This window comes from Strongylocentrotus purpuratus, unplaced genomic scaffold (genome assembly GCF_000002235.5).
Source record: "Strongylocentrotus purpuratus isolate Spur 01 unplaced genomic scaffold, Spur_5.0 spur5_scaffold_13, whole genome shotgun sequence".
In the NCBI taxonomy this organism is placed as follows: Eukaryota; Metazoa; Echinodermata; class Echinoidea; order Camarodonta; family Strongylocentrotidae; genus Strongylocentrotus; species Strongylocentrotus purpuratus.
Window position 1 is genome coordinate 14,279,008 of NW_022145598.1, and position 22,047 is coordinate 14,301,054.

Consider the following 22,047-nt stretch of genomic DNA (forward strand, 5'->3'; position numbering starts at 1 on the left):
TTCAGCTCCGATGGCGGCCTAGCCCTTTCACGTTTGCGCGCGCTCCCCATCAGACATTTCCCTCTCTCTCTCTCTCTTGCGCTGTCTCTTTCGTGAAGTTATTCCCCCCCCCCCCCTGAAAAGATAAGCGTGGGAAAACCTCTCTCTCGCTCTCTTCTCTGTCACATTCACTTGAGGTCATTCACTCGGCCCATAAATGGCTTTGTTTTTGTTTACATTAGCTCAGAGGGGCAGGGGCTTCATAAGTCATGAATGAACTGATCTACTTTCTAATCTCTGTTTATGTGTGGTTACTAAGCAACTATGCAGTCAATCAAAATGTTCAAATTCAGTTGTGGCTGCATGTTTTCACATCGCTCAATAAAAGCTCACCGTGATTCAGATTAACCAAATTCAGATATTCAACAATCATTTTTAACATAAGTATGATATAGTGAGATCCTACTCAAACTCGTGAATTTCTCATTTTTAAAGAACAATTTCCAGCAAATTACAAATAATAACTGGCCATGTTAATGACGCGGGCGTATAAACATGTCGGCAGCTCTTCAGACTTTATATTAATTGCTCTGGCGTCTTGGGGTCGACGGGTGTATATGTCATTTTGAGAAAGAGAATTTATTTTACTCGAATATAAAGTAAAAGACTTGCAGAAATTTGAGTACTGCAATTTTTGTGAAAATAAAAAAATGCAACATTGTTTTTAATATAAGGAAAATAATTACAGCTTTAAATACATGACTTGGTCTAGCCCGATCAAAATCTAAACAACTAGGATCATTTTTTCTTTCTTCGTAACATTGGATAACAAATTTCACAAATTCCAACATAGACCTACTTGTATAAACATTGATAATTTAGATTATTTAGTGCAAATGTAAATATGACAATAAAAATTAATCAAATTACTCCTCATAGATCTACTTGTAAACTTTTTTTTTTAAATTAATCATTAAAAAAAAAAAAAAAAAAAAAAAAAAAAAAAAAAAAAAATCGAAATCTTTACTTTTTTTTTTTTTTTTTTTTTTTTTTTTTTGGGGGGGGGGGGGGGGGGGGGGGGGTCAAATTTCTCCTCGGGTCGCGCCACGCCTTTTTGATTTCTTGGCGAGAGGCCTGTACGAGTAAGCCCAGCTTGACCAACGAACTCCCACGAAACGAGTGCTCTGATTGGCCATTTGGCTATGTTTTGGTAGGTTGACCCGGAAATATTTTGGCCGCCGGGTCATATAGCCCTATGTTCCGAGTGCATGAACGTTCCGAGATACAAATTGGATAATTCATATAAGTAAGTCCGTAAATTATCCATTTAATATTGAGTTATCAAATTTTGATAACTGTAATTAGGACAAATGACATACCGACCTAATTTACATCTGATTTAGAAATCAGGAAATTAGATCTAAATAAAGAAAATCGGGGAGAAAATGTCGTGGACGAAAATATGCACATATAGAGCCTTTAGCCACCCCACGGTACGAGATCTCTGGGTTGCCATCTGTATTGGGGAATGACAAAAAATGTCAGTTTTATTAAAGAAATGACCCAAATCAGATGGTTATTGCTGTCTAATCCAGACTTTGACCTGTTAGTAACTATATGAGTGAAGTTAGATAGCCACTGTAAAGAATATTAATGAGGATCTGAGATTACAGTCGCTAACTTCACACACGCGCACGCATCGCACCGTTGATACGGTATGCACTTGTATTGTCTAGCGGTTTGCTGTGAAACCTGTGAGAAAGTGTATATTATAATGACTTTGATTTTAGGAAAAATACTCAAAAAAAGATAAGAAAATTGACACAAAACAGGTTAGACCAAGAAACAAAACAATTTCAAATCATGACCATTATTTGAACAATTGATGAAGATTTAGATGATTTGGGTTATGTTTTAGAAGGGAATATTCATGCAAGACTCACCACAGTTACGAGTCTAATCTGGATATGATTCTGAACTAGCGACGTAGCGTCAAAATTGTAACTCATCCTCTCCTACTTTTTCATGTTTTTCTTCTTCTTCTCTTTCCGTTTTTCTTCTTCTTCGTAGTCTAGTATGCTTTCTTCTTTATTTTTCTTTCTGTCTTCCATAGGAGTGGAAGATCAGCAATCCATTGTAATTCTTGTAAGAATGAGATAAATGTAATCGGATAATCCTGCAAACACACACACACACCCACACAATATCAGCAAATTCTTTGATAACGCCATAACCTACATGTGGGACTACCTTTTTACACTTGTTCAACACATCTGGTGGAACTGCTCTCGCTATAAGGAGGAAAAGAAGTTAAAGAACATCGCAAATACACTAAAATTAATGATTTCTTACACATTTGATCCACAGTTGGAGCATGTTGAACAAATGCTTTCTGCGCCGCCTTTTTATCGGCCACAGTGGCCTTCTTTTTGTGTGAAACTGTTTCCCACTTTTCTCCACTCGTCGACATTTTGAGAAGCTTCTGAAAATTATGAAATAACCGGAAATTTATAATGATCATGGTAATAATTGACATTTGCAATAGTTTGTTCTGCATTATAACACATGTTGGTACAATATCAATTTACTTTGAATGATTTAAAATACTTTAATATTTATATAGTGTACTTATACCCCTAAATATAAATGAAATAAATAAATGAAATAGAAATTAAGCTGCATAGTTTTAAAGGAAAACATGTATTAAACCGGCAACGTATATTGTACACGTGTAACGTAGTCTAGATGGTACAGGCCCAGGGCGAAAATGTTGACACGACTCGATCGGCACCCGAACCCACATTAGCTTTCCCAACTAGATGGCAAGGCGTAGTACACATTCATCCCTTCATTATTTCAACAACAACAAAATGAATAAGTAAATAAACAAATTATTAAATAGATAGATAGATCTTTATATAAAAAAATAAATAAATAAGTTGATAAATTCATATATAGTAATAAATAAATAAATAAGTTGATAAATTCATATATATTAATAAAAAGAAATAAAAAACATTTAAACAAAACACAATTACGTGTGAGAAATTTCTAGTATAAGTCCATGGTATATGTCCACACAACGGCCGGTTATCCAAATATTGAAATAAGGCTGCTTTGAGCTTTGTAGGCCTATATCATAATATTACACAAGCCAGCTTAGCTTAGTATAGGAACACCGTCTGGGCATCAACTTACAGAGAAATAGGCCCTACCATGGCACCCCCCCCCCCCCCCTTTCCACCCCCTAAATAAAAAATTAAAAAAATGATGGCAACATTTCACTTAAATTGTATCATAATGCGAAAGAGGATGTCATTTGTGCAAGGATTTTAAAACAAATGTGTTTGAAGTCGAATATATTGTCTGCATGAAAGAATACAAAATATAGGTTTTCTGCGCGAACAACAGAAAACCCAGATTATGTATTATCTTATCAATATCGAGGGGGGGGGGGGTAGGAGTGTTTTTTAAACAGGTTCATTTAAAAAAAGGTGTGATACGCCATTAGGATCAGTTTAAGAGGTTGATGGACACGGGTGGGTAGCACTTGTGTGTGATAGTGCATTACTATATAGTGACCCCCCCCCCGGTAAATGAAATCCTCTTTCACATGAAATTTTGCCATCAACTTTTTGGTGAATTTGGGGCTCCCAACATTTTAGAGAAAGCCTCTATTCGATTAATCGGGAGTAGTAGTTCGGTTCAGTTCATTTAATTCCAATTTATCAAAGACATTTTCACTTTAATCAATATCCCATGCAAGTCGTTAACATTATTTAAAAGAAACTTGAATCAGCATCTTAATATATATATATAAAACATCATCGAATCTTATGTTCATAATTATTATACAGCATTACCTATAACTGTTTTCAAACTTATGATTTTGTAATGATTATTTCAATTTGTTTTACCTGCATGACCGATGTCCCTGTCATGTTTTGTCATGTATGTTTCTATTTTAAAGTTTTGTTTGTATATGTAATTTATGTAAATATTGTTTGGGGAACTATACCCCCACAAGGCCATTGGCCTTTTTTTAAGTTCCCTGTTTTCATTTTCTTATTGCAAATGCTTATCATTGTATATATCTTTGAATTGTTTTTATTGAAAATGGAAACGAATATAACAAATACTAAATTGAAAACATGCGAAATCACATACAAAATAATTTGTATGAGGTTACATAATAAGAATAGTATTTGCACAAGTAAAACAGAAAAAAAAATGCAGAATTAGGTCTAGATCTAGACTTCTATAAGGAAAAAAACCAAAACAATTATGAGATGTTTTCTGATGAAAATCTGATTCATTTATTTCTCGACTTTTCATAAGTTGACCTTACAGTAGATTTTCTGCTGATTTCATTTTGAAGGGTTAGAATAAGACCTATTTTAGTTGTGATTTGTTTTCCTCTCTGAACATATGTTGAAGGTAATGAAAATTGGACGTTGATAGGATCGGGGAAAGTCCCTTTTCCAAAGTATGCCGTAGATGGCGCTGCGACCACCATTCATTCGAGGGGGAATTCCGAAAAAGTGAAAACACGAACTTTTGCGTGGACAATTCGATAAGTAAGTAGAAAATATCTCCAAAGCGTTTTATCATTGTACAAATTCCACTTTACACTTGTAATGATTAACGTAGGTAACGTAGAGGAATATCACTAATTAGTCAGTTTTGTGGATGTTGATTTGTCGGTGTTGAATTCTGAGTGGTGGTGAGCTGAGGTCATGCGTGATTAATTAGTGAAGATCTGCTTGGGCATGCCTCTTACAGGATCGTTGAACGATAACCCGCCAGGCCTGGCCGCCTAGGAATATGCGGGGCCTGCTGCCACGCTTGCCAACTGCCAGACTCGCCTGGCTTGGTCTGGTGGGTGGGGTGCGTGTCGTGAATATTAGAGGGAATGGGAAATTTTTCAGAGAGTTTGCAGATGTTTTGCAGAAATTGAGAATTCATTGGCACCAATTTGCCAATTTTAGTGTTTGAATCATCACAGCGCACAGCGGCAGAAAATACACTTCTAAGTTCTAAGTGGTAACTCAACTGAAGACCAGAATATTCAGGGCTAGTTAAGAAGTCTATCCAAAATATGACCCTACTAAAACATAGGCCTACCCAAAATGAAGTAAATATTTATCAAATGTTCAAATAAAGGTCATGATTTAAAAGTTGATATGTTTGTTATTACCTGTTTTGTGTCAATTTTCTTATAAAAAGTTATGTTTTTTGGAGTATTTTTCCTAAAAAAAAAGACTTTATGATATGCACTTTCTCACAGGATTCAAAGCAAAGTGCAGCACAAAACTTGCATAACGTACCGATAGTGGGATGCGGGAGCGCGTGTGTGTTCAGTTAGCGATGCAGTCCACTCCAAAAATATCTTACCATACTTTCAAAAGAAGCAGAAAAATCAGATCCATGTATTAACTCTTTATGCGCCACTTAAAAAACCCCCCTGTGCCACATTCTTTTAGGGTCACACATTTCGAGGGAATCTTTATTGACTCTGCTGAATCAAGAGGCTATAACTCTTCACTGGATGATTATGATGAAAAATATTGTGCAGCAAAGTTGTAGACCGGAAAACGTGCTTTTCGATGAACCGTCATTTGTTATATTTTGAATTATCATTTTTATAATAATCATAATTATATAATGTTTAATTTTTCTTATTTACGGCAGTTTTTTATCCCTCTAGAATTTCTTATTTAGCAATGATAAGACATCTTCAAATCGAATCTATTAGAAAGGTGGACTTCTTACCTTTCTTTACATACCTTGCTCAAGTATTCTAACAATTCAGAAGGTTAGTATTTAGGTTGTTGAAGAAAAGAAGTTCAATAGGGAGAGACTTGAAAGTACCCCGCTCAGCCACCCTTGACAATGGGCTAATCTGCCCATTGAAATCCCTATTACCCCAGGTTATTGTCAATGTCCGGTTTAGCGGGGCATGAAAAGGGACGTCGTGGGGATGTTTTTCTTTGTTGTGCCATGATAAGTCAATAAGAAATAAGAGAATGTTATTGATTTTGCCCACTGGTATGAGCATGTAAAAATGGTATAGGCATAATATATTATATGTGATATACATGACATAATCAGCATCTTATTGAAATGTCTCATTATGAATGTTCACCGCATCTGTTCTCTCACCTTCTTTACCCCTCAATAAAATTGATTTCAAGTACATTTATCACAGCCATAGATATACAAAGAAAGAATGAATCAATCTTAAAATATAAACTATATTGCATTGTTTTCCATTTACTTTATTGTGAGAGAGCTTATTATCAGAAATGATTGACGAGTGGAGTATGCAATGAATAAAATATGGAGAACGGACGTGAGAGACATTATGAGAGAGAAATAGTGATATGAAATGAAAGGACTTTACTGTGAATAAAGATTATAAGAGAAAGAGATAAAGATGACGGCAAGACAGGATACATATTGATACGAAAATAACAATAATAATGAGATAGAGATGACGGAAAGAAAGAGAGTAAACACTGATAGCATAAGAATGAATAAAGATAATAAGAGAAAGATATAGAGATGACGGCAAGACATAGGGTACATATAGATAGGAAAATGATAATAATAATAAGATAGAGATGACGGAAAGAAAGAGAGTAAACACTGATAGCATAAGAATGAATAAAGATAATAAGAGAAAGATATAGAGATGACGGCAAGACATAGGGTACATATAGATAGGAAAATGATAATAATAAAAAGATAGAGATGACGGAAAGAAAGAGAGTAAACACTGATAGCACAAGAATGAATAAAGATAATAAGAGAAATATATAGAGATGACGGCAAGACATAGGATACATATTGATAGGAAAATAATAATAATAATAAGATAGAGATGACGGCAAGAAAGAGAGTAAACACTGATAGCATAAGAATGAATAAAGATAATAAGAGAAAGATATACAGATGACGGCAAGACATAGGGTACATATAGATAGGAAAATGATAATAATAATAAGATAGAGATGACGGCAAGAAAGAGAGTAAACACTGATAGCATAAGAATGAATAAAGATAATAAGAGAAAGATATAGAGATGACGGCAAGACATAGGGTACATAATTATAGATAGGAAAATGATAATAATAATAAGATAGAGATGACGGAAAGAAAGAGAGTAAACACTGATAGCATAAGAATGAATAAAGATAATAAGAGAAAGATATAGAGATGACGGCAAGACATAGGGTACATATAGATAGGAAAATGATAATAATAATGAGATAGAGATGACGGCAAGAAAGAGAGTATTACACTCATAGCATAATAATGAATAAAGATAATAAGAAAAAGATATACAGATGACGGCAAGACATAGGGTACATATAGATAGGAAAATGATAATAATAATAAGATAGAGATGACGGAAAGAAAGAGAGTAAACACTGATAGCATAAGAATGAATAAAGATAATAAAAGAAAGATATAAAGATGACGGCAAGACAGGATACATCTTTCTTTCATTAGTTTTATTCATTCTTATTCTATCACTGTCTACTCTCTTTCTTGCTGTCATCTCTAGCTCTTTCATTAATTTTTATTCATTCTTATTCTATCAGTCTACTCTCTTTCTTGCTGTCATCTCTATCTCTTTCTTTCATTATTTTTATTCATTCTTATTCTATCACTGTCTACTCTCTTTCTTGCTGTCATCTCTATCTCCTTCTTTCATTTTTTTTATTCATTCTTATTCTATCAGTCTACTCTCTTTCTTGCTGTCATCTCTAGCTCTTTCATTAATTTTTATTCATTCTTATTCTATCAGTCTACTCTCAGGGAACACTTTTATCACTAGAGTCTTCGTCACTGCTCGATTCGTCGGAATCAGAGTCCATGCTCCATGCTTCCATAGTAACAAGATCTCGAGCCTCCTCTACACTAAACACACGTTGACGTTTTCCAGCAGGTGCCATCGTAACATCAGTAAAAAAAATCCAAAGAAAACCGCTAAATACACGGTAATTTCGAATGTAACACTATGAAGAAAAACAGTTTACCGGAAAGTGTGCGATGTATACAATGTAAACAATAGTAAACGCAACGCGTGGCTACACACTGCGAGCGGTATTATGAATGTCTAATTGACTCGTATACATCTGTGCAAAAATGCGAAGTTGGCACGCCTACGTCCGTGCAAATCGGCGAACAAAGCAAACAAAGAGTTAACAAGTTTGAGCAAAATTGATTACTGATAAGAAATTAAAGGGGAAGTCCACCCTGAAATTAAGTTAGTTTTAATAGGAGTAGAAAAATGAGAGAAACAAGTCAGTGAAAGTTTGAGCAAATTCCGATTAAAAATAAGGAAGTTAGGATTTTTGAAGTTGTGATCAATCAAACACAAATTGGCAACTCTATGACGTATCATGCGAGCTCAACTTCCATTTGCTCAGTACTAAAAAAATCTAAAATTTTCATTTTCCCTCAAGAAAAATTTCAACCATACATGCACCCTAAATATAATAATTGCAAATATGTTTCTTATACTCCCCCTGCAAGGAACAAATATATATTCCGTCATCAATAACGAAGAAAACATGATTTTATGGAATATTATGCACAAAGCAAATGAAGGAGAGCTCGTATAATAAGTCACAGAGTTGCCAATTTGTATTTGATTGATCACAACTTCAATAATTCATAACTTTCTTATTTTCATTCAGAATTTGCTCAAACGTTCACTCACCTGATTTTCTTATTATTCTGCCTCTATCGAAACAAACTTATTTTGGGGGTGGACTTTCCCTTTAAAGAAAGTTATGAATTTCTAATGACATTAAAAACTTTGAAAATCACAAGACAAATTGGCAACTCACTCGTGAGTCTGTGACCTCATTGCCTCACTAGACTATCCACTAATTGTTTGTTTTTTATATTGGTGAAAAATATACATTTCTAATTTCCCCCCTAAAATGATTATGAATACAATATTCAGAAAATAGTATAAAGTCTTCAATGTTCATAAAAGATTTTGTGAAATGTCATGCAAGCAATATGAACCAAGCAATATGAACCTTGGCAAAGGCATGGGGAAAAAAAGGTGTTTTGGGATAAAAATTTATAAAGCAATTGATGAATGGTGAGGTAATGTCGTTACAAACTGATAAGCGAATTGGCACTTAGTGTAGGGATTTCCATTTTTCCATACTTTTTCATACTTTTTCAAAAGTTCATAACTTCCTTATAAGTGGTTATCCAAATTTACTCAAAAATTACTTTGCTCTGTTTCTCTTTTTTTCTGCATCTATTAAAAGAAAAATATTTTCGGAATGGACTTCACCTTTAAAGCCTAGACAAGGTCATTGTATGGAAAATACACAATTAAGTGAAAAATCGTCTGAAAATTCAGGGTGTACCAAAACTTGTGAAAAACACTGTATGAAGTGTTTAGCATCTCTTCTACTCTGATGCTATTTTCAAACTTTGTATTTCTGAATTTAATAAGATACATGTGTAATTGCAGTTTTAATAAAGTTGCTATTAAAAAAACGACTTGTAACTGCATCCAAGGCTTTGTCTCGGCTCCTTTTCTTACAAATAGAATCAATATCATGAGACGTCTAGCTAGTATTAGCTCTTTGTGAAATGTTTTGGGAAGATCAGAGACATCTCCTTAGTTGACGGCCAAAGTTGCGTCTGCATGTAATGTCATTGGTTTTGAGAAACGGCCCCTTTAGGCTTAGGGTTTAATTTTATTTTATTCTTGGTAATATTTGGGACAGCATATAATCAAAATGTAAATGCAGTTAAATTTATAATTCAGCTTTTGTCTTCCTCAATTGTATAAATTACTGTTAAGATTAATTTATACATATGTAATTATGTTTTGTATACATTTTACATTGTATTGTTCTTTATGTATTGTATTTTGTTGGAAATGAACAAAATAAAATTGAAATGAAATGAATGAAGTCACTCAAAATCATGGACTTTGCAGTACCTGAAAGGCTGAAACATATTTCTTGTCTTATTTACATCTTCAGGTGGATTACGTCTAACAAGCAAGATGAGGGATGAACACAAACTAATGATTCAGATCCTGATGTCTAAAGGCCTCATAGGAGAGAGGAAACTCAAAGATATTTATAAAACTGTTAAAGAAAGATGCGACGGTGAGCATCCACATTTATCCTCTTTACCCATTTTCCTCATTCTTCTTTTTTGTTTTCCATTTTTCTTCTTCCTCTTCCTCTTCTTCTTTTTCTTCTTATTCGTTTTCTTTTTCTTCTTATTCGTCTTCTTTTTCTTCTCCTTTGCCTTCTTTTTTCCTCCTCTTTCTTCTCCTTTATATTCTCCCTTTTTCTTGTTCTTGTTGTTGTTCTTTATCTTCTTCATCTTTTTCTTCTTCTTTTTCTTCTTCTTTTGTTATTTCGCAGATTTTGTACGGTTATACCATTATAGGCAAGTTAAGTACTAGTAGATCATTTATGTTGACACCATTTTTTTTATCTGGTATTCTTTTCTCTCCTTACCATTTGTCAGTGACGGACAATGTATCTCTTAATGAGTTCAGGAATGTCATCAACACCAAGCTGAAGGAGGTTTCCATGGAGATAAGACAGAAACCCGATGAAGATACCGGAGAACAGATGTATGCCTTGGTAAGACCCCTAGCTTTAGAATGAATAGTACACTTTAAAGTTGCTCATGCGTGGAGATATAGAGGGCAGCACACTGAGCCAACAGGTATTACGCTCCCGTGCGTACTAGTGTCCCTTTATGCGTATGTCCGTATGGGAGCGTAATACCTGTTGGCTCAGTGTTCCCCTAATTGCCTACTTCACAAACAACTTTATACCCACGCATGAATATCTTGAATCTACATGTACTTTTACATCAGGGAATTTGAATTCAGGTTACATTATTTCAGTAATTTTTTTTTTTTTTTTTTTTGGGGGGGTGACATTGTTGTAGCAAATTGGTTAACCATGATGTTATCTGGTGCTGTTCAACTTGGTGTTTTCCTCCAATCCATTTAGACCCTCACAAGGGAAGAACTAAATATGTACTGACAAGGAGTTGTTCATACTTGTAAAACAAGAGGAACTAAATATACAACAAGTTGTAATCATACTTTTTAAACAGGAAGAACTACCGTAAATATGTATCGACAACGATTTGTACTCATACTTGTAAAACAGGAAGAATTAAATCGGATTCATATTTAGTAAGAAAAATTCATGCTCATGTGAATAATAAGTTACATACTATATTTAGACTTCGCTGTACACGAAAATGTTTGTTTTGTACATCGTCATGGTAACACTTGTGTGTGATTTCTTTTGTAGGTGCAGACAATGGAATCAGATTTGGGAAAGCTTACTACAGACTACCAACCTCAACAACTGGAGCTCTTCAAGAAGACGGTAATCTCTTTTCTATAAAAAGTTTCAGTTGGAACGAAACGTAATCAAGTACACACATTTTTCTTATTATTATTATTTTTTTTTGGGGGGGGGGGAGGGGGAGAATATGTCATATATTTCAGTCCCTTTGATATTCAACTTTAATTAAGATCCTATTTGTCTCTTTTGTTTGATGTAAAATTTGTCATGGTAGCGCAAGTACATGTATTTCTGGAGTTTTAAACATTTCATAGCTTTTTTCAAGTGAACCTTTTCTGCGAAATTTCCCATATCTCAACAGAGCAATCAGTTCTATTAAAAATTGTGACGATATCAGAGAAAAAAAGAACGAAAGTGATAAAATAAATGAATTAAAAGAAGTAAGAAAGTGGAAAAGAGAGAGAAAAAAGTAACCATTGCAAGCTTGTCTTTCATGTACAGGTTGGACTGATAATGGGTACACCTGACGGAAAGGCATCCTCTACAGATATCCTGAACCTCACAGAAGGTCTGGAGAAGAAGATGACCAAACAAGATGCTGAAGAGACACTCGATCAGTTTGTCGAGGAACAATGGCTTAAACAGGTTGGTATCCAGCCAGATATTTATTTGTTCTCTTTCATTTTGTTTGTATGTTCCATCTTCCTCTTCCTCCTCCTCTTCTTCTTCTTCTTCTTCTTCTTCTTCTTCTTCTTCTTCTTCTTTTTCTTCTTCTTCTTCTTCTTCTTCTTCTTCTTCTCCTCCTCCTCCTCCTCCTCCTCCTCCTCCTCCTCCTCCTCCTTCTCCTCCTCCTCCTCCTCCTCCTCCTCCTCCTCCTCCTCCTCCTCCTCCTCCTCCTCCTCCTCCTCCTCCTCCTTCTATTTCTATACAAGGACTACCAATGGATGACGGGTGGGTCTGTAATTTAGGTTTGTCTGAGACGGACCTACAGTATCAGACTGACCATGTCTTTTGAATATCATGGAACATTTGAACACAAATACATATTTGCTCATCATGAAGTCTTTTAATGATTTCTCAACAGAATGAGGGCTATGTTTGGATGACTTGTAGGTCTATCATGGAGCTAGAGAGGTACCTCAGACAAACCTATCAACCAGACCAGTGTTGGAACTGCAAAGACATAGTCGTCAAGGTAGGTACCTCTATCCAGTCTAGTGATGGCTGTTTGACCCAATCCTACAATATCAAAGGTCATTATATAAGCTTTTAGCGCGATTTACAATCAAGTCTCTAAGCGCTTACAAACTTGGAGATTATTACTCCGGCTTTAGCTATGCTGCCATTACGGCACTCTAGCATTTCAAGGAATTAATTCCTGCCTGGTACCCATTTACATCACCTGGCTTGAGTGTGGCAAATGTAGATCAATGTCTTGCCAAAGGACATTAGTGCGGTGAAGGGACTCAAACCACAGACCGTGTGATCGACAGTCTGGCGACGTAACCACTGGGCCACGACACCTCTACCTCGACGTAACCACTGGGCCACGACACCTCTACCTCTATTCAACCTAATCCACGTTAAAATTATTACTATTTCTTTGTAGCAATAATAACTCACACAAATTTGCTATCCTCAACACCCTACCATCTAAAATCTAACATGCGGGTGCAATTGCAGTAGGTTTGTTATTATATAACGTTGCAGAGCATGGAAGGCTGTTTATGTCTTTTCTCGATATCTAAACAGTCCACTGTCTAGAGATTTAGAATAGGTGGCAAAGCTGGAAATGTCTAATGATTCATTTATTTCTGATATTTAGACAGGGTGACTCATTATCATCAATAATGGTGGTCTTCTATGAGGCCCTGTTTAACATAATGAGGTACATCAGTTTTAACAAAATAGATATAATAATGATAATAATAACAAAATCATGAACATCAATTTATAACAGCAATAAAGAAAACGTAACAACATGTATAAATATATATACAAAGTATTTGGTATCCTTTTAATGAATGAATGATTTGTTTTGTTTTGCTTAGAGACTTAGACGTGGAAAGTGCTTAATAAGCACAGTTTTATTAGAAGTGGTGTTATTAATACAAGACATAAATGACTCCAACCAATACACTCTTGTCGTCCACATGCAAGCCCTACTGCAGTACTTATAGCTACTTGCACCCTCTATATTAGCAAACAATGCCTAATCGGTGAGAGCTGATTTGATGAGATAACCACCTGTCAGTGACCACCCTGGGTGGTCTAATCCCTCCTGGCCAAACTAGTACAGACAGGCTGTAAAGAGATTGCATTTTTGTGTGTGTGTGTATTTATGTACAGGGCCAGGTTTGCAGTCAATGTGAGATCAAGTTACATGGATACTGTGCAGATAGACTGTTCAAGGATGGTAGGAGGGCCTGTCGCAACTGTAACCATCGCTGGGTCTGATCCACAGTAAGTAGTCTGTAAAGGAAAGTCAAACCTCAAGAGAGATAGCTTTTAAAGCCCCACTTCACTACTTGTAGCTACTTGCGCCCTCTATATTGCAAACAATACCTAGTCGGTGCCCGTTGGTCCCCCACGATCCCCTTTTTCTTATGTTAATTGAGGGTTGATTTGATGAGGAGATAACCACCTGTCAATGACCTTGCAGGGAGGTCTAATCCCCCTGGCCAAACTAGTGCAGATAGGCTTTAAAGAAAGCAGCAATCTTAGAGCAGCACAATGATGAGAGTTTGACCAAAACCAGATAAAAAATAAGGGAAATTTTGAAATGGCTGAATCTGTCACTGTAGTGGCTGGCAACTCTCCCATTTTTCCTCAACACACTAAAATATGAATAAATTAGCACCTCCTGCCATATTTTACCCATTCAAATCTAACTCCTAACGAATCATTTATCTTGTTCCTTAAAGTTGAGAAACCTCTGAAGTAAATTTTAATATTTACGTTGAAATAAGAGTTTTGTTTTTTCTCAGCTATTAGTAGCTAATTCAGTGTGTGGTCAGAACTGTGGCTATTATACTTGACTTATGCACATGGACAAGATTTCTCACTAAAAAGAGAAATATTAACTCTTGTTCTTATACAGAAAATGTTCCAAGAACTTGTGACTCCACCTTCGTAAAGCAATTCCATGGTGGCCTTCAACGTTGAGATATCATCTTGCCATTACACAGACTCTGATCCGGAATGCAACACATCACAGCAAAGAAGTGACTCTATTGGACCATTATACTTTTAACTCTTATTTCGCTTTGGATTGAAACCCAAAAAGACCACAACCTTTTTTGGAGGATAATATTACACATACACCGTATGTGTGACAAAAGTCAACTGGAGCAGTCCACCGATTGATCCTTGGTCGAGCAAGGCCAGTAAAGAGTTAAACCTTGTTGTGCATTATTAAAGGCTTGTTGATATAGGACGCGGAAAACCGCTGCCAGAAAAGTTGCATTAAAAAAACATGTATAAATGAACGGCAACTGTGCTTAACATAGCCCCTGTGAGCTTTCACTGAGCTCTGTGTTATAACTTATAAGATACAGAAATGTAAGGCATACTACACTTTACGTCAGAAAAATACTGCTGCATTTTTGGCTCATCATGTCTAAACAAGGCTTTACAAATCAACTGTAATTTATTGAGAGGCAAGCTGAGACCTGCTTATCAAGTTACAATGTAGATGCCACAGTGATTGGGAATCTAGTCACAGAATTGCATAAACTTTGTGCTGGCTTTAATAATAATAATATGGTTATTTATATAGCGCCGGTATCCGTCAGGTTCTGACGCTCATGGTGCTTTACACATATTACCCTGGTCGTAGCCGAGCTGCCAAAGTAACTAGCGCTCAAGCATATCAGGTACCCATTTACACCTGGGTGGAGAGTGGCAAATGTAGATTAATGTCTTGCCAAAGGACATTAGTGCTGCGGCGGGACTTGAACCCCATACCTTGTGATCTGCAGTCGGGTGACTTATCCACTAGTCCACAACACCTCTACACTATAGTACTCTGTGACTAGAGGCAAGCCACCATGCTTTTTCCATGTACAGTGAATAGCTAGTTTTCTACTGCTATGTAATCACAGTGTTGTGTATTATGGTTCATTCACATGACTCTCAAGGGTTCATCACAGTTTCAATCCCAGCCAGGCACTGAACTTCCTTTAGCAATGCATTAATCTACATTTGCCACTTACCACCCAGGTACCAATGGGTACCTAGCAATTGCTGGGGTGACAATAGCTGCAGGGCCCTCAGGGAGAACAGCATTGATGCTGATGAGTCTTCCCTGGGTAAACAAATAACGTTAAGGAGGATGAAAACTGTGGGAAGAGGCCACAGGTAACTTTCATTTTTATCCTTGAAGCATTGTTCAGATATGGCGTGGTAAGCTGCTTTATAGCCCATCTGAACTAGTGTACATGAGGGATTAGACCACCATTCAAGGTCACTAGACAGGTGGTTATCTCATCAAATCAGCTCTCAATTAACATAAGAAAAAGAGGATCATGGGGGACCAATGGTCCCCGATTATGCATTGTTTATATGGAGGACGCAAGTAGCTATAAGTAGTACAGTGGGCCTTTAATAAGAATGCTGTGTTCTGGTTAAGGTTAATAATAATGTGTAAACTTTGTTTAATTCCTCATGTTCATGAATATTACAGGAAAAATATTTCATTAAAAAACATGATGAAGTGCTCTCATATTTCAATTTGGCCTAGACAAAGAAATTTGAATAATAATACAATGTACACAGGGTCTTTTCCTTTTCACTATCTGTCCGCTTTTAGGCTGCAAAATTGAAAAAAATCATTTTAAGGCATAATAAGTCATAATCTAGGGTTGATATGAAAAGAAAATTAAGCTGATACAATTCAACTTTTTCTTTTTAGGTGGTCTGTCGTTTTCGACAGATCACCTATTGTTTTCGTCAGAATTTTCTTTCTTTATTTATTTATTTATTATTATTTATTTTTATTTCTTCCCGTTTTTTGTGGTCCGGATAACTCAAGTTTGGTTTAATTAATTTCATTAAATTTCGGCACAATTATAGGTCATTGTCATTAGACGTGACAGGAACATTTTCAAGGTGATTAGGTTATCGTGACGTCATCCAGGCGCCATTTTGTGAAATCACGTTATCCATCATATCTTCATGATTCATAAGCAAAGGTCATTCATATTCATATCACATATACTTCAGGTCAAGGGTCAACAGGTCATGTCATCAAAGGTCACATAAAGGTCATGATGCGCGCGTACGCGTGCGTCAAAATTTAAAAAAGCTCAAAATCACTTATTTATTAAACGAGAGTACGAATCAGGTCATTTTAAGCATTTCAAAATTTTCCGTCCGTACGTGTCCCCGCGCGCGTTGCGCGCGCTCACAACGCGCGTTAAAGGTCAAATTCAATTTTTTTACATGATTTAGATTTCTCTTACCGTAAATGACAATTTGCATTAATTTCAGTCACTCTTGACCTTTCATAAGGCCGTGAGCGCGCGTCAAAGTTCAAAATCCGCGCGTGCTGCTATGGGAAATTTAATGCAAATTTGATCAAAAACATGCCATTTTAAAAATCGAAATAGCTCTTCAGATAGTCAATTGACCCCCAACTTTTATATCATGATTGGAAAAAGCATGAGTTGGAAATATGATTTCATGTCTCATTTGACCCTCAATTAACTCATGACGTCATCATAATGACCTCCGAACTCAAAATTTCAATTTGTATATTATGACGTCAGCAGATTTTTGGAAAATTGATTGTATCTCTGTAAATATTGATCAATTTTCTTTCAAATTTTGATATGTTCTACCTGAGGATATTCTCTACAAATGCACGATATTTCATTTTGAGAAAGGTATCATGGCGTTTTTTTGCGATTAAAGGAGGCATGTCAATTTTTCACATTTTGCGTGTATTTTCTATGGGACATGACTTTTTCTCAAACTGGATTCTACATTCTCGTCTTTCGCGAGCAATATCTCCATCGTTTTATCTTTGTTTACGCTGAGCTTTGAGTATGTTGTAGCTGAGAAAATAAGCTATCACAAGTGTGCCTTTTATTTTTCGATCAGATGCCGGGATCATGCTTATATTTCACCTACAAAGTGGGATTTGATAATTCCATTTTCCGTTTACGTGTAATCTCTATGGGAAATGTTTTGGTATATCGGTAACGCACTTGACTTCCGACCTCGAGGTCCCTGGTTTGAGTCCGGGCGTCTGCAACAATTTTTTTTCTTCAATTTTTTTTCTTTTTGACCTTTCACTCTACCATCTCCTTTGAATATTAAAACACGTACAATCGCAAATAATGTAATAAAAAAACATATTTACTTTATTATTACCCTATTATCACTAGATCCATTACTTTTGGCGTGTAATCCTTATGGGAGATAACTTTTTCTCAAATCTGGATTCTACATTCTTGTCTTTTGCGAGCAATATCGCCGTTATTTCGGCTTGGTTTTTGTTGATTTTTGAGTATGTTGTAGCTGAGACTATACGCTATCTAAATGTTCTCTAATTTTGTTCATTCTGATGTCATCGTGGTCTGTTGATGATAATCATCAACATCATCATGATCATCATCATCATCATCATCGTCATCACCATTACTATCAAGATCATCATCATCATGATCATCATGATGATCATCATTGTTTACATGTCTATATAACTTCTCCCTTTCTCAATAGAGTAAATATTATAATCTCTCATAAGACTTGAAGACAGACCACCTAATTCGTCCCCATGACGAATTAAATTTCTAGTTTAGATTTCATTTACACTCGCAGTATATTATTGTCATTTTCCAAGTTTAGAACAGAATTTTCATGAAAAAACTAAGCGTAGAGGAAAAGATTAATTAAGATATCTTAAAGGCCCACTGCACTACTTGTAGCTACTTGCGCCCTCTATATAACAAACCATGCCTAATCGGTGACCATTGGTCCCCCATGATCCTCTTTTTATTATGTTAACTGAGAGCTGAGTTGATGAGATATCCACCTGACCAGTGACCTTGCAGGGCAGTCTAATCCCTCCTGTAAACTATGGCAGATACGCTTTAACTGATATACAGATTGTGTTTTTTATGCGAGCGGTATCAATGGAAAAAAATACTGTATTGCCAATCCTTATGGAATGACTTGTATGCAGTTGGAATAGGTCATTCTGTCTGTTTAGAGCCTAGCCAGAGGGGCGTTGAATGATAATCTGTGTTTAAGTATACAAGTTGATGCCCTTCTGGCTCCAAACAGATGATTTATTGATGAACAAGAAAAAGATGAAATCACAAAAAGTACAACATTTTACACAGGTGTTCTATCTTGAGATAATAAGCCAAGTGACTCTGCATGCCTGAACGTTATCAAATTCTCCTGATAGACCTACACAGTTGTCCTCTCCTTTTTAAGATTATTAGTAGATTACTAGAGTCTGATTGTCAACATACATGTATTTCTTTTGCCAAACCTCCATGTTTATGATTAGTGTATCATTAAGAACACTTACACTGAACACTATCACTTTGTTAGTGATAAGGTTTTGTATGTATTGTACATAGATACTTTGTATTAAAACATAATATTAGATAAAATGTAAATACCCTTGATGTATGTTTGACTTGTTTAGAGTCATAGAATAGAGAGTAAGATGAGAGAGGGTAAGGTGAAAAGATAGAGGGACGGAGGAAGAGAGGAAGGGAGAGAGGAAAGATGAAAAGGAGAAAACTGTATAATAGAGTGGCAGAAGAACAAGAGAGTGGGATCGAAAGTATTAGTATTACACCCAGGAAGTGCTGAATAGAAATATTGCAATGCAAGAGATGGAGAGAGAGAGGGGATTGGGGTGGGGGGGGGGGGGGGGGGGAGACGGGGGGAGAGAGAGAGGGGGGAATCCTCTAAAACACTGACATAGGAGTAGAATTACAATTTTGTTGGTTAGAAATGGAGAAAGGGAGAGAGAGGGGAGGGGGGTCCTCTCAAGTACTGAAATAGAACTTGAACTAAAATTTTGTTGGTTAAAAATTGGCAATATCTAGTTTCTTTAGTTTATTTCTTATTTTATTTATTGGTGTAATATTTATTTTGTTTACCAAATAATTGTCATCTCTTGTATCTTATTCACACAGAAGGTTTGAAGATGAGGCTGAGTTCTGGTAATTATATAAACAAATTCTCACAGAATCCAACAAAACTGGCACTGAATGTACAAGATTCCAAATAAATGACAAGTGCCCGACACCATGTGCTTAACACAGGTCACTACATGTATGTGCAAAATAATGAAAGTTGATGTGTTTTTTTTTATTGAAGATGATTTCCGGAAAGTTTTTGTGAGGTATTTTTTATTTTACTTATTTAAACAATCAATCTTTTGCAGGATAAACCATCCAGAACGAATTATAGCCATGTTCTCTAGACTAGCCATACGACAGTGGCGGATCCAGTGGGGGGGGGGGGGTAGATTTGTGTGTGCTAAAAAAAAGGGAAAAATGCTCATCTGACAGTGATTAAATGCCTTAGAACCCCTGAGCTTCCGGGGGCTATGCCCTTGGCTTTCACCTAAGGCCCAAAGTCAGGTACCTGGATGCTCTTCTGACGGTAATTTAATGCCTAAAATCCCTGAGCTTCCGGGGGCTCTGCCCCCTGAACCCCACCTAGGGCCCTACGGTGGACGGCTGGATGCGAATCTGACGGTAATTTAATGCCTAAAACCCCTGAGCTTCTGGGGTCTCGGCCCCCTAGACCTCACGCCAATTAGTTTCCTGCCAGTGTCACAAATAACCTTATTTGTGACACTGGCAGGATTGGTTCAATATAGAATCATCTAACCGTAATTAAATGCCTAAAATACCTAAGTTTTCGGGGCTCCGCCCCCTCGACCCAACCAGGGGCCCTAAGGCGGCCCCTGCATGCTTGTCTGACCGTTATAAAATGCCTAAAACCCCTGAGCTTCTGGGGGCTCCCCCCTAGACCCCACACCAATTAGTGACCTGTCAGTATCACAAATAAGGTATAATTATGCTCATCTGACATAATTAAATGCCTCAAGCCAAGAGCTTCCTGGGCTCTGCCCATCCATTGTCCTAAGGCGGGCCCCAGTATGCTCATGTACAAGACCAGGCGCGTAGCCAGAGTTTGATGTTTTTTTTTTTTTGGGGGGGGGGGCACATACATGTAATCGATCGAGGTAAAAAAAAGGGGTCTAAAAAAATCCAATCGATCTTGGAAATTTAGGGGGGCACGTGCCCCCCCCCCCCCGTGGCTAATCGCCTGTATAAGACCCCTGGACCCCACTCTGGTGGCTCCACCCCTTGACCCCCCGCCGAGAAACGTTCAGTGGGGCCTGCATGTAAGAGTGGGGTGGTGGTTTATGTTTGTTCCCCCCAAACGTTTTTGCCACTGCCGGTGTCACCATTACGTACCAATATTTGGCTCGCTTAATTCAAATTTGCCCCCCCCCCCCTCCCTCTAAGAAATCCCGGATCCGCGCCTGCCGTACGACGCCCATTTACCACAGCTCGAGATTAACTTTAAAACGGCCAGATATCCCAACCAATCACGACCATTCGAAAGATAAAGCAGTGAATTTTACATTTGTAACAAAAGTACATGTACTTTCTTTAGAAGCTATAAGAATTATATATTGAATCATAAGTACGTATTCTACTCGTCGATAACAGCCAGGACCGGCAGACGCAAATCAAGGTTTATTATTTTTAAAGGTAGATAAGGGTGGATGCAAAAGTACAAAAAATTGCAAAAATAAATAAAAACGGGTATAGAAATTAAAGTAATAGAAATATAAATTACCGGTAATGTCCTCATAGTTTGAAACGTTGGTGGATGAAAAACAAAAGTAAAAAAATGTAAAAGGCAACATGAGTTTATACGGAAGCGAATTACGCGGGCTAGTTGTGGTTTCGCCTTAGGAGGCTTTTTTTTGCAGAGTAATTGACAAAGTAATTTGATCCATCAAAGTGGGCTGCGAAAATGAATTGTGGTTTAGAAAAAGATAAGTCGATGAAAACATTATGAAACAGCGTTGGCAGCTTTCTGCATCGTCATTTATATATTGTTTTAATTTTGGTTTTATAGCTCTAATCTGACACACCAGAGTGACATGGTGCTTTGAGAAAGTACGGGTCCATGTTTTTGACATTTCCGTCAAACCAATAACTTTGTTTTCTACACGGTGAACAGCTGGCAATGAGAAGTTCGATATAGATATAAGAATGTATCGAATACTGGTGCTCTGCTTACTGTTAGAAGTGGGACCAATGGATTCTAGTAGAGATAATAACACTGCGGATTTTCTCCCTTCCAACGACGATCCCGAGAGACGTGCAATAGGTAAGTTTTTTTTTTTTTTATAACAGATGTTTAATGCAGATTTTAATTTTATCACATTTTATTTTATTTTCTGACATTGGTAAAATTCATAACACGACCATTTTCATCATCATCATAATTATGAATTGAGTTTGAGTTTGAGTTTGAGTTTTAAATTTATTATCCAAAACAAAAAGTACATCAATATATTACAATGAAATGTGAATGGTTAACATTGAAAGGATAAATGGGACCAGAAAATAGCATTTAATGCTAATCGGGTCTGGTACCAGTACCACTAACACACAAAAGTATCACAGCAATGAATGAGAATGTAATGGATAAATATGAATAACTATTGAATACATACTTA

General features: G+C 36.5%; 2 protein-coding genes across 3 annotated transcripts in view; one reads left to right on the forward strand and one right to left on the reverse strand.

Moving 5' to 3' along the window:
- Positions 1-2,480, reverse strand: part of LOC105443071 (transmembrane protein 214-A-like) — a 32,804-nt gene extending 30,324 nt beyond the window's left edge. The window contains exon 1 of the mRNA XM_030982971.1: positions 2,332-2,480. Within this exon, the coding sequence (XP_030838831.1) occupies positions 2,332-2,449 (118 nt within the window). The 5' untranslated portion in view covers positions 2,450-2,480. The remainder of the gene's footprint in view (positions 1-2,331) is intronic.
- A 1,994-nt stretch (positions 2,481-4,474) lies between these two features.
- LOC105443015 (non-structural maintenance of chromosomes element 1 homolog) lies at positions 4,475-15,055 on the forward strand. Of its 2 annotated transcripts, XM_030982974.1 has the most exons (8): positions 4,475-4,556; positions 10,008-10,136; positions 10,507-10,625; positions 11,313-11,390; positions 11,811-11,954; positions 12,394-12,504; positions 13,659-13,772; positions 14,410-15,055. In XM_030982974.1, the coding sequence occupies exons 2-7, from the start codon at positions 10,031-10,033 to the stop codon at positions 13,764-13,766; spliced, it is 666 nt and encodes a 221-aa protein (XP_030838834.1). In that variant the 5' UTR covers positions 4,475-4,556; positions 10,008-10,030; the 3' UTR covers positions 13,767-13,772; positions 14,410-15,055. The 2 variants fall into 2 exon arrangements, with proteins under 2 accessions (XP_030838834.1, XP_030838833.1); XM_030982973.1 differs by lacking the exon at positions 12,394-12,504 and having other exon boundaries at positions 4,499-4,556.
- The last annotated feature ends 6,992 nt before the right edge of the window (positions 15,056-22,047 follow it).

Coding starts and splice junctions, on each gene's coding strand:
- LOC105443015 (XM_030982974.1), top strand. CDS start 10,031: ATGAGGGATGAACACAAACTAATGATTCAGATCCTGATGTCTAAAGGC. Junction 10,137..10,506: donor TGTTAAAGAAAGATGCGACG/GTGAGCATCCAC, acceptor ACCATTTGTCAG/TGACGGACAATGTATCTCTT. Junction 11,955..12,393: donor AGGAACAATGGCTTAAACAG/GTTGGTATCCAG, acceptor ATTTCTCAACAG/AATGAGGGCTATGTTTGGAT.